Source organism: Myotis brandtii, unplaced genomic scaffold (genome assembly GCF_000412655.1).
Source record: "Myotis brandtii unplaced genomic scaffold, ASM41265v1 scaffold893, whole genome shotgun sequence".
Classification (NCBI taxonomy): domain Eukaryota; kingdom Metazoa; phylum Chordata; class Mammalia; order Chiroptera; family Vespertilionidae; genus Myotis; species Myotis brandtii.
The window spans coordinates 761,265-780,394 of NW_005371660.1; the positions used below are offsets into that span (position 1 = coordinate 761,265).

At 39.3% G+C, this 19,130-nt stretch overlaps 1 protein-coding gene across 1 annotated transcript in view; it reads left to right on the forward strand.

Moving 5' to 3' along the window:
• The window catches only part of PKHD1 (polycystic kidney and hepatic disease 1 (autosomal recessive)), a 438,226-nt gene that overhangs the window by 220,715 nt on the left and 198,381 nt on the right, over positions 1–19,130 (forward strand). Inside the window, exons 48-49 of the mRNA XM_014532447.1 lie at positions 13,369–13,561; positions 15,524–15,719. Of these exons, the coding sequence (XP_014387933.1) occupies positions 13,369–13,561; positions 15,524–15,719 (389 nt within the window). The remainder of the gene's footprint in view (positions 1–13,368; positions 13,562–15,523; positions 15,720–19,130) is intronic.

A 19,130-nucleotide genomic window follows, 5' to 3' on the forward strand; every position in this document is an offset into this window, starting at 1 on the left:
AATATATATTTTTTTAAAAAGTATTATTAAAAATTTCAATAATGTCCATTTTCATTCACACATGTTTACTCTCCCCAAGCTCTTTTTAAGGGTTCCATATGCTCCCGGGAAGCAAGAGCTGATGCCTTCCTATTACTTGCAAAGTTGCTTCACTCCAGTTCATTTTCCTTGTTAATTTCATGAACTATTGGATTCGTACAATACATTTCCTATTAATATTGGAGCAAGGACCCTTTGGTTATGCTAGTCAAACTACCATTAAGTCAGCAGCTGGGATCTTTATAATGCATAATAGGGTTGCTTCTGCCCTCTTTAATTTCCAGGTAATGATTGTTGAGTGTCTGGGGTTCTATCTTTTACCGGTTTCAAACATTGTATATATTTAGCCACACTTCTTTCCTTCCTTCCTTTTAAGTGTTTTAACTGCAGGAATACTAACTAAGTCAAGTGATTCAGCTAGAGCATGTTGGCATCTGTTTTAAGCCAGTAAAGTCCAGAGAGTGAGTCACTGTGGTCAGTATTGCACAGTCTGCATTTTGAATGCCTATGGAATCAGTATTTTGACATTCTGTTTTAAAAGCCTTAGTAAAACACTGCTAGCATCAACTAATTTGAAATTATTTTTCTACTTTTGCTGTCCAGACTGTGTATTATTCTATGTAATGTTAATGGGTCCAATTCCAGTGAGTAAAATAGCAATGTGGAGGGATAAATTTTAATTTTTAATCATTTTGATTGTGCAGAGCATGACTTTTTAAAAATTCTCACAGATGCATCCTGGTTTTTATTGTTATTTTAGTGATTTTTACCAAAGGTGTCTCAATGAGTGTTTTCATATTTATAAGTTAATGATTTATTTTTTTATTGTCTAGTTTTACATATGTCTCCTTTTCCCCCAGTTGAAACCCCCCCCCCCCCGATTTATTTCTTAGATGTATTTTTTTTCAAATGAGGAAAATTAAAATGGATTCATATAATTAAAAAGAACATTATGTGCTTCTATGACACTTATTGAAACTCCCCCCCCCAATTAGATGCATTTTTTTTCAAATGAGGAAAATTAAAATGGATTCGTATAATTAAAAAGAACATTATGTGCTTCTATGACACTTACTTGTCGTGTTCTTTATACTCCTTTTTTATGCCTTATTTTGAAACCTATTGGGACACTCTCTTACAGAGGCACTTAGTGCTGGTGTTAGAAGGCTCTACAGAAATAATCTTACTGAGCATCTGTTCTTGGAGAGCTTTAGGACAGGACACTCAGGTGCTTACCTTAGCAGCACTTAGGGACTGGCAAGGTCAAAAAAATAATAATCCCGAAACACTATTCCAAGCTGATTCAAAAGGCTTTTACTAGGGTGAAAAACTTGTCTTGGTTTGTCTGGAATTTTCCTGGTTTTAAAATAGAAAGTCTCATGTTCTAGAAACTCTTCAGTCTTGAGAAAACCAGGCTGGTTGGTCACTCTACTCTCTATGATTATATTACAAATTTTCAGGTGGATCCACAGGTCTATGGACAAATGTCCAACTATCCCGAGTTAGCGCCAGGGAAGTCTCACTTATGTCTCTTGGCTCTGGAGTCCCCCCCTCTAGAATAAGGTGATTGCATTAGATGGTCTCTGGGGACTTGCTTGTCAAAGTGCACCAGCCTCCCCGGGGTTCTGTCGGAAGAGGGAATCACAGACTCCGCCCCAGACATCCTGAGTCAGGACCCTCAGGTGATTTATATTCAAGTTTGAGAAGCACTGCCCTCAGGTCCTTCTAACCTTACCCTTCTATGACTCTATCCCTCGCATTTGTGCTGAGTGACTTGATCTTTGTCCCAGAGCATTATAACCTCATTAGGAATATGTCAGAGCTAATGAGCAATTTGAATTCAGCGTGGATACAAACTTTGCTGCATTTCAGGGAGACAGGATTAATTTGTTGTGCTACTTGCCCTGGAGCAAGCACCCTAAGAGTTGATTTACAAAGCTCTCACAGTCATGATCTTTTGGGGTTGCATGCTGATGGAGATCTGATATGGCACAAGCACCCTGCTGTCTTCACTTTCCACTCTTACCCCCTCCCTCACCCTGAGGTCCCAGAGTGTGGCCTTGCATAGCTGTGTAAACAAGGCACCACATTTTCCTTTTGCGAACAACCAAATGATTGGAATGGAATTTCTTCCTTGGAAGTCCCCCCCTCTATGGTCCCATTTCACTATTAGTTTTTTTGTTTGGCATTGGTAACCTTCTGTCCCTGCCCCTCGCTACCTTTTTTAAGTCAGATGGGTACCCACATTTGTGACGCTTCCTGTTTTATAGCTTCCTTGGACTCCACCCTAGCAGTTGGGTTGACAGGCATGTAAATATTTCATCTGTATAGAATTGTCAATCTCTATAGGGCAGAGTTTAGTTTTATGCTTTGTTAAAATGCCAACAAACTTGATGTGCATGAGAGCTGCTTACATTGTTCTCTCCCTCACTCACCAGTTCTAAAACAGGCTTTCTGTAGGAGCCACAGGTGTTGAGGATCCTGTTCTTTTCCCAGCTTCTCTTTCTAACAATCTGATCTGCCCAGCTCACCCTTCCTGAAGACAGGGATGGAGTTAGCCCTACCAATGTAAGGCAGAACTTCATTTCGGAAAACTACATCAGTGACTCATTTTCTCCAGAGGTTCCATAATGATGACATGCCTAACATAGTGCTTGGATTTATCCATCCCCAAATTTAGATAAATGTTTTCTTTTGCACAGGGATAGTTACATGGAATGAGCATATTATCCCCAATAATATTTTTTTTCCCTATATGTCAGTTGGAGCTGTTATTTAAAAAAAAAATTTATTTTATTTTAAATCTTTACTGAAAGTGTTATATATGTCCCGCTTTTTCCCCATTGATCTCTTCTAGCCCCCCCCACCCCCAGCCTCAGGCCTTCACCACCCCATTGTCTGTGTCCATGAGCTATGCATTTTTGTGTGCTCCTTCCAGATCTCCTTTATAAACTCCTCTCCTTCTTGTCTCTTTGCTGGTGTTTCTTAGGATTCTGTGAGGAGCTTTCCTTTCTCTCAAGTCATCCTCTTCCCAGGTGATCTTGGTTATTTCATCACTTCAGTTAACATTCACTGATGCTTCCAGGTTTTCTTCATTTAGTCTCTACTGAGCTCCAGACCCACTAATCCAACTGCCCTTAGGATTGACACTGTCCAATATTACAGCCACATATGGCTCATTCAAAATTGAGATGTGACGTAATTCTAAATTATACACCACATTTTTAAGACTTGCTATGAAAAAAGAATGTAAAAGATCTCAATAATTTGGTTATATTGATTATGTTGAAATGATAATATTTTGGATACACTGGGCTAAATCTATTATTATAATAATTTCACCTTTTTTTCTTTTTAATATAGCTACTATAAAATTTAAGATTATGTCTTTGGCTTTCATTAATGGTTTGCATTATATTTCTATTGAACAGCAATGCTTTAAATATTTTTACTGGAGTGTTTAATAGGCATCTAAAACCTGACTTGCCAAAACTCAGTTTTACAGTCTTTATCCACAGACCTGTTTCCCTCTGGGGATTCTGAGAAATGCTTATTTCACACGAAAATCATCTACCAAGTACAGTCCATTTTCCCTCTCCCAAAAATTCCTCTTGAGTCTTTCTACTTCTATCCTTCCCAACTTCCTCCCCTAGTCCAGGCCACCATACCTCTTACCTGTATAATCACAACAGCTTCTTAGCTTGCCATCTTGCTATGCTCCCATCCTTGAACTTTATAATTGCAGATCTGGTCCTGCTCTTCATTCATTCCCTTGTTTGAAACTTTTAAAGCTTTCCCAGTGCCTTTAAAAGAAAGTCCAACATTTTAAGTATCTCATGAGCCCTTTATGACCTGTTTCCTGTTTATAATTCTAGCATCGTCTCTCAACACACTGCCCTCCTTCTTTGCATTTTGTCTCAGCCACACTCACCTTCGTTGTGCTTTTCAATTCATAATGTTCAACTTCCATTGAACTCAGCAGGAAAGTCATTTTCTCTGGTAAACTTCTCTGAGTTTTCTGTACAGGTTTCGATAGCCTTGCTGTGTGCTGGCTCCATATACTTGCACTAACCAATATTCATAGACCCTACATAGCTTTAAAAATTTCCCATCTCTTCTTCTAGATGGTATGCCGTGTAAGAATAGGGTTTCTATTGTGTGTGTGTGTGTGTGTGTGTGTGTGTGTGTTTGTATTATAGTACCTATTACCATTTTGAAACATAATGATTCTATAAAATTAGTATTGAACAAATAAATATAAGTAAAAAAATTGTGGACTCCTCCAAACCTTCTTCCTCTAGTGCCCTTATGCCCATTTCTCTCTTAGGACATATTTATAATGAGCCCATGGCACTCAGCTTTTCTTCAGAAGACCCAGGATTAAAGTGCTATCTCCAGTCTTTATTTCTGAAATTCATAGGAACATCTAATACTTAAGATTGTCATTTCATAATGTCTCTGGGTATTTGCTTTCCTGTGACTATCAGCTGACCAGATGATTTATTTAGCAACTGATTCTTCCTCTACTTTGCTCCTACCCCACCCCTGTTGAATCAGCAGTTAATCTACATTGGCAATTATTTTCTTGCCCTGGAAGTATTGATGCATAGACTTGTGATGAAGAGAATGAGAAGTCAACCCTCAAAATTACATTTACCCATCCCCAAATTTAGATAAATGTTTTCTTTTGCACAGGGATAATTACATGGAACGAGTATAATACCCCCAATAATATTTTTTTCCTATATGTCAGTTGGAGCTGTTCTTTTAAAAAATTTTTATTTTATTTAAAAATCTTTACTGAAAGTGTTATATATGTCCCGCTTTTTCCCCATTGATCTCTTCTAGCCCCCCCCACCCCCAGCCTCAGGCCTTCACCACCCCATTGTCTGTGTCCATGAGCTATGCATTTTTGTGTGCTCCTTCCAGATCTCCTTTATAAGCTCCTCTCCTCGTCTCTTAAGTGCTGGTGTTTCTTAGGATTCTGTGAGGAGCTTTCCTTTCTCTCAAGTCATCCTCTTCCCAGGTGATCTTGGTTATTTCACCACTTCACTTAACATTCACTGATGCTTCCAGGTTTTCTTCATTTAGTCTCTACTGAGCTCCAGACCCACTAATCCAACTGCCCTTAGGATTGACACTGTCCAATATTACAGCCACATATGGCTCATTCAAAATTGAGATGTGACGTAATTCTAAATTATACACCACATTTTTAAGACTTGCTATGAAAAAAGAATGTAAAAGATCTCAATAATTTGGTTATATTGATTATGTTGAAATGATAATATTTTGGATACACTGGGCTAAATCTATTATTATAATAATTTCACCTTTTTTTCTTTTTAATATAGCTACTATAAAATTTAAGATTATGTCTTTGGCTTTCATTAATGGTTTGCATTATATTTCTATTGAACAGCAATGCTTTAAATATTTTTACTGGAGTGTTTAATAGGCATCTAAAACCTGACTTGCCAAAACTCAGTTTTACAGTCTTTATCCACAGACCTGTTTCCCTCTGGGGATTCTGAGAAATGCTTATTTCACACGAAAATCATCTACCAAGTACAGTCCATTTTCCCTCTCCCAAAAATTCCTCTTGAGTCTTTCTACTTCTATCCTTCCCAACTTCCTCCCCTAGTCCAGGCCACCATACCTCTTACCTGTATAATCACAACAGCTTCTTAGCTTGCCATCTTGCTATGCTCCCATCCTTGAACTTTATAATTGCAGATCTGGTCCTGCTCTTCATTCATTCCCTTGTTTGAAACTTTTAAAGCTTTCCCAGTGCCTTTAAAAGAAAGTCCAACATTTTAAGTATCTCATGAGCCCTTTATGACCTGTTTCCTGTTTATAATTCTAGCATCGTCTCTCAACACACTGCCCTCCTTCTTTGCATTTTGTCTCAGCCACACTCACCTTCGTTGTGCTTTTCAATTCATAATGTTCAACTTCCATTGAACTCAGCAGGAAAGTCATTTTCTCTGGTAAACTTCTCTGAGTTTTCTGTACAGGTTTCGATAGCCTTGCTGTGTGCTGGCTCCATATACTTGCACTAACCAATATTCATAGACCCTACATAGCTTTAAAAATTTCCCATCTCTTCTTCTAGATGGTATGCCGTGTAAGAATAGGGTTTCTATTGTGTGTGTGTGTGTGTGTGTGTGTGTGTGTGTTTGTATTATAGTACCTATTACCATTTTGAAACATAATGATTCTATAAAATTAGTATTGAACAAATAAATATAAGTAAAAAAATTGTGGACTCCTCCAAACCTTCTTCCTCTAGTGCCCTTATGCCCATTTCTCTCTTAGGACATATTTATAATGAGCCCATGGCACTCAGCTTTTCTTCAGAAGACCCAGGATTAAAGTGCTATCTCCAGTCTTTATTTCTGAAATTCATAGGAACATCTAATACTTAAGATTGTCATTTCATAATGTCTCTGGGTATTTGCTTTCCTGTGACTATCAGCTGACCAGATGATTTATTTAGCAACTGATTCTTCCTCTACTTTGCTCCTACCCCACCCCTGTTGAATCAGCAGTTAATCTACATTGGCAATTATTTTCTTGCCCTGGAAGTATTGATGCATAGACTTGTGATGAAGAGAATGAGAAGTCAACCCTCAAAATTACCATCTGGGAATTACTATTATTATTATTATTATTATTATTATTGCTTTATAGTACTCACTAGCTCCTTCAATTGTCATAGACTTATTAAAATGACAGTAAATCAGTTTTTTCAGTTATTTACTATATTGAGTATGGGGGGAATTAGAGGAGTTTAAAAGATGTTGTAGGTTGGCGAGCCAGTCTTTTCGAGTTTTTATAGGATGTTCATAAAATAAAGTCAAGACATATGCATATATTTGATATAAATTTTTAAATATGAAGAATAGAGAAGTAATTAAGAATCATTTGTAGGTAAAAGACATAGCTCCCCCTCCCCCAACTTCATAGGTGTAGTCTTTTGGCAAGTTACTCCACCTCTTTTTGCTTCAGTTCTCACATCAGTAAAATTGGCATAATGGTATTATTTATCTCACATGGTTGGTGCCTGACATGTAGTAAGTGCTCAGTATATGTTGTCTTTAAGAAGTCTCTATTTTATTTTGGTGATTTACAAAGCAACATATAAACATGCTACTAGCTAAATAAAATACTAGAGATTATTATGTTTCTGAGAAACAAATGTCTGGCAAAGAAATTAGGTTTACTCAGAAGAAATTAAGTTAACTGTAACTTAATCCAATTCTTGAAAAACGGAATACTTTTGTATAGTTCCATGATGCTATACTACGCCAGGTAAACCTCCCAGGTAGTCATAGAATCTGGAATAATTCAGGACATAGTCTTTGATTCATTGTTACCCAAAGCTTTCTGTTTCTTCTTCCCTGCTTCTCTTGGAAAAGAAAAGGTTAATGTTCATGTTGATCACCTTGACTCTTAGATCTTGCTTAATATCCTCTCCTGTAGTGCTTGCATTCGGTTTTTACCTATAGAACTGCTCTTAATGTGTCAGTGTTCAAAGTATGAGGCACCCCCTGCCTCTGTGATGCAAAAGTAAAGAAGAGTTCAAATGGAAATTTTGGCCTACCTTTTCCTTTAATAATCGCCTAACTCTACTTCCTAGGGATAAATAGGCACAGCATCACTAATGGCATCCGTTCATTCCTCAAAAGCAAAAACCAAATCAAGAAAAACCTATGTGAGACAGAAAAATTCCAAGAAGCATTATCCTCTCTTGGCAGCAGAAGTTACAGAAGTAAAATAGACAAATCTCTAAAAATCATAATGAACCCCCAAACTGAGGAATATCCTCAAATTATGTCACTGAACTTGGCTTTGGAAAGAGAGGCTGACAATGAGCTTGTGAGCTGGTGTCAGTCAGCTCCTCCATAGCACCAGATGTGTGTAGAGCAGTGGTTCTCAACCTTCTGGCCCTTTAAATACAGTTCCTCATGTTGTGACCCAACCATAAAGTTATTTTTGTTGCTACTTCATAACTGTAATGTTGCTACTGTTATGAATCGTAATGTAAATATCTGATATGCAGGATGGTCTTAGGCGACCCCTGTGAAAGGGTCGTTCGACCGCCAAAGGGGTCGCGACCCACAGGTTGAGAACTGCTGGTCTAGAGAGTGCGTGTGCATGTGTGTGTGTGTGTGTATGTGTATGGGAGGACAAGGTTCTTAGTCTAACTCCTTGCCTGATGCATAACATTATTTTTCAATATCCCTGACAGGTAGTTGTCTACCTTCTGGGTGTGTAGTTTTAATAGTGGTCTTCTCATGTTCTGAAGAAACCATTCCAACTAGATTCAATAGTTCAGGAGAAGAGATGCAATGGTATAGGAAGGATCATGTTAGGTAGGATGATAGACATCTGTTGCTTCTCTTCATGGATTAAGATAGAATAAGCAAGAAGTATTTTTCTAAGTGTGTTGCAAAAACTGTAGGGACTATGTTTGAGGAGGTGGTAGGTGGATTTTGGCCTTGGGCTTGTCTATCATAAACTATTTTCTCTTTAACCAACTCTGAAAAATAACCTGCGAAATTATACATCTGCAAAGTCATGGAGGAGTGATCTTAGGGTTTGCCTGTCAGAAACACAAGGATTATTAAATCATATGGCTTTTGCCTCTCTGCCTCCCAGTCCTGTATTTTTTTTTAATGTGAATTTAAGGATTATTAAAAGGTTAGGAGAAAGACTGAATGTTGTGGCTTCTTTCCTCTTTTTAGATTTATTTTCAGAAGGAGATATATTTAAGTGTACCTCAATCAAAAAGTGTATATAAAAAAAAGCTAACTGACACATATAAGATATCACCGGATGGTGGCAGGTCTGCAGGTAGGATGCTGGTTTTCTGACAAGGACTTGTTATGAGCCCAGTGTATTTTTAAAGGGCATTCAACCCAGACTGTGTTATAACAATCTGTTGGCTGTGCTCCAAATTTCAATTTTGTTTTCTTCGGGAAGTAAAAGATGAAAGCATCAGCAGCAAGCCCTCACATCCAGAATATGCTAGCAGCACCATTTAAGGCTAGTTATTATGATGTGTCTGGCTTAGGAGATGTGTAATTACAAAGTGTTTATTTCACAATTGTTCCAAATTTGAGAGCATTTAGAGCTCAGTGCAGTGTTTGTCTTAATACACAGAGATAGGGACCCTCAGGAAAAGTAAGCTAACGGTAAACACAAACCAGAGTGTTAATATTTGTCCTCGTTGGTATTGTTGATTGCCTAACAAACCCTTTGTGGGCAGCAGACATCCAAGAGTTCCACACAGTATATGGGCACTAAAGTACATAACTGTTTATGCAACTAGTATTGTAAATTGGTACATAGGCTGGAAGTTTTATCAAGTGCACAGACAGTGCTATATTTCTAAAGGAAACTATTGCTTAATTAAAAACCAGCTTGGGCATTTAAAAAAAGAACAAAAATTAAGGCACCTCATTGAACAGGGTGGATAAAAGGAAAGGTTTGTAGTTCTTTTGTCTTTTTGATTGTACACAGGAGCTGTTGCTGATGCAGAGGGAAGGGTTAACATTTAAAATGGACTGGTTGCCTCCTGATTTCTTGCACATAAAACCATGAGAAGTTCAGGGAGAGACTTCTTCCCCCAGTAATGAAGCTCTCTGCTGCTAATGGCCCATGCAGACTCCCTTGGCTCCTCCAAATTAGAAATACTTTTGTGCTCCTTTGCTTCATTAACAGTAAAGAGAGGGAGATTGGTGGCTATTTAGGGCATGGGGAAATTGGTGGCTATTTAGGGCAAGCGAAAATTGTAGCAATTGTGGTTGGTAAATTCTCTTCATGGTGTTCTTCGACTCTTGATGTTCCTTGGGTGCTTTTCAGAAGAGCCCACCACTGTCTCTGCTAGCATTTTTCCTAGAAGGATGGGAGTTATTTGAATTTTTGGTCCTGGGTGATGGTCAACACAAGGCATCTTGCCTACTGAGAGATGATGGGTCTTTTACATTTTGATTTATTTTTCAGAATGTATCCTATGATTCTTTCCACTTCTAGCTGTGATAAGGGTATATTGGATAACCTTTACCTCCTCTACCCGTATTGCATTACAGAAAGCTGGTGCTGCATGTGAGTGCCTGTGAAATTGCATCCTGAATAAACCTTGCTAGAGAGATGGTGTGGCTTGATAGGAATAGGGCAATGCATGAAGAAGCAAGAGGAAAGGATACTTTAGAACCACAATGTGCTATGGTGGGTCTCTGATTGATCAAGGGGTTAGCATCAGATTATTAGATGCTCTTTGGAAGGAAATGGCATCACAAGAAAGGTGCAAAAAGTCCTAAAGACAAATAGAAATGAATTAGAGTTAGGATTCAGTTGCTTATTTGAAGAGGGGGTCAGTTTTATAAGGGCCTTCTGAACCTGGAGAGTAAGGTCTGAAAAATGGCTTCTTCAATAATCGAAGTTACAATTTATAGAAACTAAACCAGGAGAAATTACATCCTGAAAATTGATGCTGATGGAAATTGAGAAGTAACTAAGTCTAGTTGAAGTGACCAGGAGGATTTTTGGGGCCACATTGTTGGAATTAAGAAGCATTTCTGGAAATATCTACCCAATAGATTATATTATAACATATAGAGGTAATATTTTCAAGGTGGTATGCATGATATCTTAAGAAAAGAGTGACAAAATATAGGTTGAAATTAAATGTAAACAGATGGGTGGATAACAGAATTCTTCTTTTGGTTTATAGTTTAAAATAACTATTTGTAAAAGTAGTTTAATTGAGAGCACTTGACTGGAAAAATAAGAAATTAAAGTCCATAAGAAAACCTTAGCATTTTCCTAAACCAGGGCTCACTAATAGTGTAGATTGCCTGTAGGTGCCCAGAAGAGGTTTTCTGACCACCAAACATAAGTGTTTAAGTCCTCTTGGCAAATATTCTATTGATATGGAGGTTGACCATATTAAGCTCTGTTCACTTAGGATCAAAATGCTTATCTTCTTTGATTAATAAGTTTACATGAAATCCTCTGACACTCATGTGGTTTTCTGGGTAGACTTCCCGTTGGGGAGAAACATCACAAAGGGGCCAGTTGAACTATTAAGCTGAGCCATGATGATTGAGAACAAATGGGTAGGAGATACAAGGGAGAAAATTAAGCTTTCTAAAGCTTATGTAAAGATTAAAAATCTATAATAATAAAAGTGTAATATGCTAATTAGACTGGACGTCCTTCCGGACATCCTTCTGGATGACCTTCTGGATGAAGCCGGGGCTGCGAGGTAAACTCAGGTCTCAGGTGCCACAGGGAAGCTGGTGCTGGCAGCCTGGGGAAGGAAGGCCTACCCTTGCATGAATTTCATGCATTGGGCCTTTAATTAATAATTATAAATGTTATAAATGGAGGAGGAATTTTAGAATGTGAATATCCCATGACTGGAAGAAGGGACAGAATAAAAAATGGAGGAAATTCCTACAATGGATTTGAAATCAGAACAGATAACCTTTATGTCCATTCTGATTCTAAGAACATGAGTTGAATCTTCAACAATCTTGTTCTTTAGTTCCAATTTAAATTCTGATATACATGTGAAAAAAACAAACGCTAAGGATCCTAAACCCAAAGAGAGAAAGAAGTCTCCCCCACCCCAAACTTTCTAAAGATTTCGTTAATGCTGCATAGGGAAATCTTAGAAAAGCATAGTTCTTTTATTCCCCATGCCCTGATTATTTTTCATCCCTTTAATTAACTTACAGATTAAACAAATACATTTAATCCTACAAGGCTCTGTAGCACTAAAAGTATTGAGTGTGTTTTTTAATGACCAAGTAATCCTCTAGACATTAAAATAAGTAGCACAGGATGGCAAACCTGGCCCATCTGAGGTTCTTAAATGAGCTGTAGATAGATCTTGTTTGGCTTGCTAATGGTTACTGAATACTTTACATAGGTTATCTCTTTAAGTTTCCCAGGAGCTAGATGAGATACATTCTACCGTTGATTCCATTGAAAAAATTAAAAAAAGAAAGCTTGAAGAGGGTCAGTAATTTGCCCAAGTTCATATACCTAGCGCATATAAGATATAGATTTCCAGTTTATACCCATTTGACCATAGTCCCCAAGCACTTAGCACTAAAACAGTTTCCTTTTATAATATGCCACTGGATTGTAAATTGGCTGTGGATATGCTCATGCTACACCTCACTTTGAAAACCCAACATCCTTCATCTCATTTCCCTCCTCTTTGAGAATTTAATTATCTGCCTGCAGCAAAATGCCACAGTTAAAGGTTCTTATGAAAACTAAAACAAAGAGGGAAGGACAGTCATAATGTGTATTGATTTTTATTTTGCTTTATTTTTTTCCTGTCCACTTTGACTTTCTTTTATGGTCTTAGCATGTGGCCAACCCTATTCATGTTCTAGTGAAGTCTTAAAAACCACTTTCTGGAATGGGCTGTGCAAAATCATTTACGGAAATGAAAACTTTATAATTCTACCTGTGACGTTTACCTAACACTTTTGCCACACTCTGGCTCAGTTTCTTCATTTGGTAAAATGCAGTCCTTCTAGAAACCCTTTAGGAAATTGGCACCAGCTTTTGGGCGAGCTCTTCCATGCATTCTTTCTCTATTTAGTAGACATGATTTGAGTGCCTGTTGTGTGAGGGTCCAGTGCCAGGATAGCAAGAAGAATATATCTCTAACATAAGGATCTCACAACCTATGCTAACAAGCACAAAAGCAAGCCCAACAACACTGAGGTGCGATAGTAGGTGTGAGCACTGGGCATTGTGCAAGCCCACAAGCGAGGAGCCAAGCTACCTCCTCCCTCTGGGGAAGGCTACTGACGCCATTCCTGCTGGGCAGTGGGAGGTGGGCTTCTGAGAGTCTGGGCACATCAGGTTCTGGCTCTCAGTCATTGCTCCCAATAAGGATATCTACTGACTATATAATATATTTTCTGCTGTGGAGAAACCTGGTCTACAGCAAAATTCTGGTCATGGACTTTTTTTTTTTTTTAAATAATAGACTATAGTCCTGGTATATGTGAATTCATTGAGATGGCATTTTAGTGGCATCCGTTATGAACGTTACTACCTCCAATCCACCAGACCAGTGACATGCACAGACAATGCAAGGACAGCTTTGCACTGGGCTGTTTTGACGCATGCAGTGACTGCTGGAACCTCCACAGACACACAGAGTAGAAGGGGCCTACAGCACACATGGAGAGAATAGAAGATGAGTCATAACTGATGGAAGAAGAGTACATTAGATCCAGGATGAACAAATAACTTAAAACCCTTTTTTTTTTCTTTTTAAATTCACGCTAGAACTAATGCTCCGGATGTTTCTTATGACTTAACCTTGACTGACAGCAGAAATAAGACAACCACTGTCAACTATGTGCGTGACACATTGTCTAACCCTGATGGCTGGATGGCTCTGCTCTTGGATCAAGAGACCTACTCACTGCGATTTGAGACTCCTCGGACCAACAGATCTCTGCAGGGAATTTATTCAATGGTGTGTTCCATTTCCAAGTGCTTATGATGTTTCCTTCTGTAGAATAATAGTTTGAAGGTATTAGCATCTTTTGGTATTGATAAAGAAAACTGCAGCAGCATTTTGACCAGATGAATGTATGACTGTAACTTGAATACAATGTGTGTGTGTGTGTGTATTTGAAAATTTTATAATCTGTTTAATAAAATGTTCAAGTTTATGTATTTCAAGTTTATATATATTTCACCCTGAGTGCAGATTGGTTCTGCCTGAATTTTTAGGTTTATTAATACAATAAAAAACAGCTTCTAAGCAATCTATAGAATTGTATTCTTATATTATGGGTTAAGAACCAACTTAACCCAGAGAGAAGTGTTTGTAACCCAAGAAAAATGCCTTAACAAAGCATTTTTATGTTGCATACTGCCACCTTGTGGTCAAAGATTGACTTGTAAATGAAGGTCTAGGTGTCAAATGGTTAGGGGGAACAAACACAGGAATAGTCATGTAGGAAGTGGGTGCATTTTCTGGGGAAAAAAAAACAAGCAAAGGTGGATTCCCTCAAGCTTCTTTTCTTCCTTTGAACACGTTTCTTTCTTTCTGTCTCCTAATATTTCTATTCCCTACAAGCCCCGAGAGCAGTCTTAGGGAACTAGAAGCTGGTTTAGGTGTGCCATAGTTCTGAGGAATTCAAAACAGAATCTGTCTTTATCCTCTCACCACCTCTCTGAGAGCAGAGAGCTCTTTCCTTCCCTAAAGGTTCCCATGAGAACATTTCATGGAATTTGCATAAGGTAAAGGCAGCCGATTGGTGACTGGTTTCTCTCCTGGCGCACACTCTCCAACTTTGTGATATGGGACAAGTTTCCTGAACCTCTACCTGCCTCACTCTCCTCATCTGTAAAATGGGGCATGAACAGTAACAATCACAGGGGATATTTCAAGGATTGAATGACTTTATGTGAGTCGTACTTAAGCATGTAGCACAGTGGTTCCCAACCTTGGTTGCACATTAGAATCACCTGGGAATCTTTTTAAAATCCTGATTTCTGGGCCCCATCCTCTGGAACTTCTGTTTCTTTGGTATGGGGTGGGGCCACAACATTAGTAACAAAGAAACAGAATTTCCGGAGGATGAGGCCCAGAAATCAGGATTTTAAAAAGATTCCCAGGTGATTCTAATGTGCAGCCAAGGTTGAGAACCACTGATGTAGCACATGCTACAACAGTGTTCGCTATTGCTGTTATAAATGGATGATACTGCCAACATTGCCTGCCTCTTTAAAGGGATTCCAGACCTAGCTCTGTCTCGTCTAGCTATTTGACCTGGGACAAATCGATCCACTTGTCTGGGCCTTGGTTTTCTCTTGTGTTAATTAAGGAAGTTAAACAAAAGGAAACTTATGGTGTCTTTTCGTCCTCACCTGTATGATTTTGTAAACTCTAGTTCTGAGTTTGTTACGAAGTGGATTCAAATAAGCCCATTCCCCAGAAAAAAAGTCGTCTGGGTGTAAACTATCTTATTTCTAAACAACTCAGTGCGGTGTCTTTCCGTCCTCACCTGGTATGATTTTGTAAACTCGAGTTCTGAGTTTGTTACGAAGTGGATCCAAATAAGCCCATTCCCAAGAAGAAAAGTCATCTGGGTGTAAACTATCTTATTTCTAAACAACTCAGTGTTGTTTGTAGCTTTTTAAAAAAATGTATTTTATTGATTTTTTACAGAGAGAAAGGGAGAGGGACAGAGAGTCAGAAACATCGATGAGAGAGAAACATTGATCAGCTGCCTCCTCCTTACCCCCTACTGGGGATGTGCTCACAACCAAGGTACATGCCCTTGACAGGAATCGAACCCGGGTCCTTTCAGTCCACAGGCCGATGCTCTATCCACTGAGCCAAACTGGTCAGGGCTGTTTGTAGCTCTTTTTACAGGGGAGTCTTCCTTCCTAAATAAGCTCTATTGTATTTTTCTCTCACTTCAAGTACTCAGCAACATTTGACAACTTTGCTCCTGGGAATTACCTCCGGCTGGTCCACCCAGTCCTGTGGCCTTCCCCTGACATCCTCATACGGTGCGGGAGTCGAGTGGGGCGGTCTTTGCCCTCTCTTCCATCGCCTGGTAAAGACCAAGGCTGTGACTGGTTCTTCAATAGCCAGTTGAGGCAACTCACCTATCTGGGTAAGTATAAATTGCATGGGCATTTTTAAGGGCACGTAATAAGAAACCACCGCTCACTCTTGAAGTTTAGACAGTTGTGCTATGAAACGATGGGGAACTGAGGGAAACAGCTGTGTGTTATGGTTAAGTGGATGGGCTTTGAAATCAGACTTCCTGGTTTAAATCCCAGCTCCAAGACTCACTAGCTATGGGACACTGGGCAGCTGCTCTTTTACTCTGAGGCTCAGCCTCCTCACTTATAAAATGAAATAATAGGACCTACCCCAAAAGATAGGAAATTATATAAAGGATAATATGTAAAACTTTTTATCCGAGTGCCTAACCCATAGCAAGTGCTTATTAAACATTGTTATTAATATTTTCAATTCACTTTAAGGCACTGTTATATTTGTAGAAAGATCAAGTGCATGGGAAAGACAGGATGGCTTGGTATGGCCACATATATTAGGAGCAACAGAGAGGACAGGTGACAGCTACAAAGAGGAGGAATGAAGAGTGAAGTTACTGTGGAAGGTGAGAAGGAAAGCCTTGAAAGGGGATCCAAGGTCAGGAAGGTGCGGAGGCGTGGAGGGCTGACCTGAGGATCTGAGGACTGGGGTGGGCTGTCTCTGTCTTGCATCAGGATGTAGCATACAGGAGGCAACCTACTGCTATTTCTCTCTCTCTCTCTCTCTCTCTCTCTCTCTCTTTCTCTCTCTGTCTTTCAAAACAATACACATATCCTCACGTGAGGATTAAAACAAAAAGATGTAGGATGCAGGAACCTCATCTTATAGGACCAGAAACCCTTCTGTGATTGCAGAGTAATAGATGGCTGAAGGATTTCTTTATCATCTCATTGTGCGTGTTTCACAGGAGTTTTCTTTTGACTTCCTGGTGTTGGTCTCATATTCTTGTTCTATACCATGTCAGCATTGGTCACTCTGAGCACTGTGATGATGTCCATTTATACCAACCTCAGCTCAGTGTGGTCTGTAAGGAGAATCTGTCCAAATGGGTCTCTAGAATGTCAATTTTGTTATCAATTAGTCTTAACAGATCCTGGTCAGATTCAGGAGAACTCACAGCACCTCAAGTCCCAGCCCCTGCTACAAGCCAGTCTTGTCCCTAAGGATGTAGAGAGCTGGGCAATTGTCCCGAGTCCCCGGCCCCTCTCCCTGGTGCCTAGCTGTATGTCCGCTGAGTCTGAGCTACACTTAAGCCCTGGGATGATGACATGTCAATAGCACCATAGAGGAGAGTATGGTACTTCTCTGGTATTTTTATCTTTGCCAAATGGATTGTTGTATATTTTACTTGCACTGAATTGTAATGTTCAGATTTTCTTTTTGATTTGATACATTAATAATTGTAACCTAAAACTATAAAAACTCAGGAGGGACAGAGAGCCTGTGGCTGGTTTACCACTCTGGAGCGGAATACCAGTAGCAAGAGCAAATCGCTGCCATTAATTTTAACTATGACTGTTCACTTGGTATATATTATAGAGCAAAATTTAATTTCAAATGGTCCTTGTTCTATTACTTAGTGTGCTCTTCAGAAACATGTCCATTGGTCAGATTCTGTTCATGAGCTGCGGACAAATTTGAATACTCACATAAGCCAAAATGATAAAGGAACATTTGGGGCTTAAAGACAAAATCAAATCAAATCACACAGTTACAGATTTTCTTCCCTTTTGATAGTATTACTTATTGAATTAATAGCAAGTGAAACTATTATTCTATATATACTAGTATATACATACATGGTATAAATACGCATACCATAAGTATGTATAAGTATATATATTTATGCATAGATGTACCTCTGCATATGTATATTGTATATATATATGATGCGATGAATATTTTAATGTAAAACATTTTAATTAGGTATATAGTTTTCATTAATTTTTACAAAGTTCTTTGTCAGAATACCCGGGTATTTCCACCCTTTGAATAATATGAGTTGGAAAAGGAACAGGAAGTCGCAGAGGGTTGGTTGAATGTTTAGTGAACTTGGAGACCCTTGTTCCTTGGAAAGGATTCCCAGGGTTCCGAGCAGTGGCTCTCAGGGTCATTTGTGCTTCCTGTACCCTCTGAGCGTAAGGGGTAGAGAGGAGGCCAGAGCCATGTTTGTTCCCATTTCTGGGCTGGCACAGTGAGGACACCAGGACCCAGGGGGAATGGAGGCTCCTCCCGCTCCTCCTCGCTGGTACCCATGCAGCTCTCTTGGTTTGCATGGATTTGGTTTGATCTCCTTTGTGCATAGTTTGCAGCATCTTTAGGAGGGCTAAGGATGCCATGATGCCTAAATGGCAGCGAGGGAGTTGCAGCTGGTACCTGTTTCAGTTCTGTGCCATGCATTTCACATATTGGTTAGTTTACTTAATTGATTTTTTAAATCATGTGATATTATAAGTCTGTGATTGGCCTATTTTACACAAAATACATATAATCTAAGAAGAAAGCCCAAGTACAGACCTCACATTCTGTGTGGACATATTCCTGGATGAAAAATCATGGGGAGAGTTGTGTGTACAAGTTTCATTTCATTGTAGGGACACTGCTTGGCGTCCTTCAGGTCCCCTGAGTTTCCTGTCAGACTTTCAGGGGGGACGGGGGTTGGGGGGAGGGTCCCACTCCTTTTCCTGGCTGGCTTTCACTCAGAGTGCTGCTCCACTGACCATTCATTTGTTGACCACTTCTAAGTGGATTGTCTTTTGTATTGTTTGAGACCAAACCACATCCCCCAGGAGAGGAATTTTTTTCAATCACAATTATATTCATTTCCTGCATTTGGCTACTTCATGTGTTTGATTTAAGATACCCGACTAACCTTAGACATGGCCGAGAATGGGAGAAATCAGAACCCAGGCATTCTAGCTCCTGGCTATGGATCCCTCCACTAGAGTGTGCTGCCTGCCAAAGAATCATTGATCACTGACCAGAAAGGGTGGTGCTGGGGGTGCTGGGCAGGGTCATGGGAGAAGACTTCTCGCTGATCCCCAGTGACAAAGACAAAGGATCCTGCACATATAATATCTCTGACCCTTGCATTTCTCTCTCTACCGAGGCGAGTCTTGTCTTTGTTCCGCAAACATCTTTATGGAATGCAGGTTCTTTGGAAAGCTCATGGCCAGAGCTTAGGGCTTAAGGTTTTAATCAGTGGCTGGCTGGCTATTTTACCTGGGGCATGGAATTATAAATGCTCCATGCCTCAATAACTTCATCTATACAGCGAGGTTAAGAATACTGACTTATCTCTTGCAATTGTGCTACCAAACACCCCAAACATCCTCAGGTGTGATTAGTGTGCCATGTTACCTTACTCAAAATTTTCTCAAGAGATTATTTCTTTAGAATTTTTTTTTTTTTATTTCCTCGGAACTTTAACAACATCACAAGCCTTGAACTCATCATCACCTTT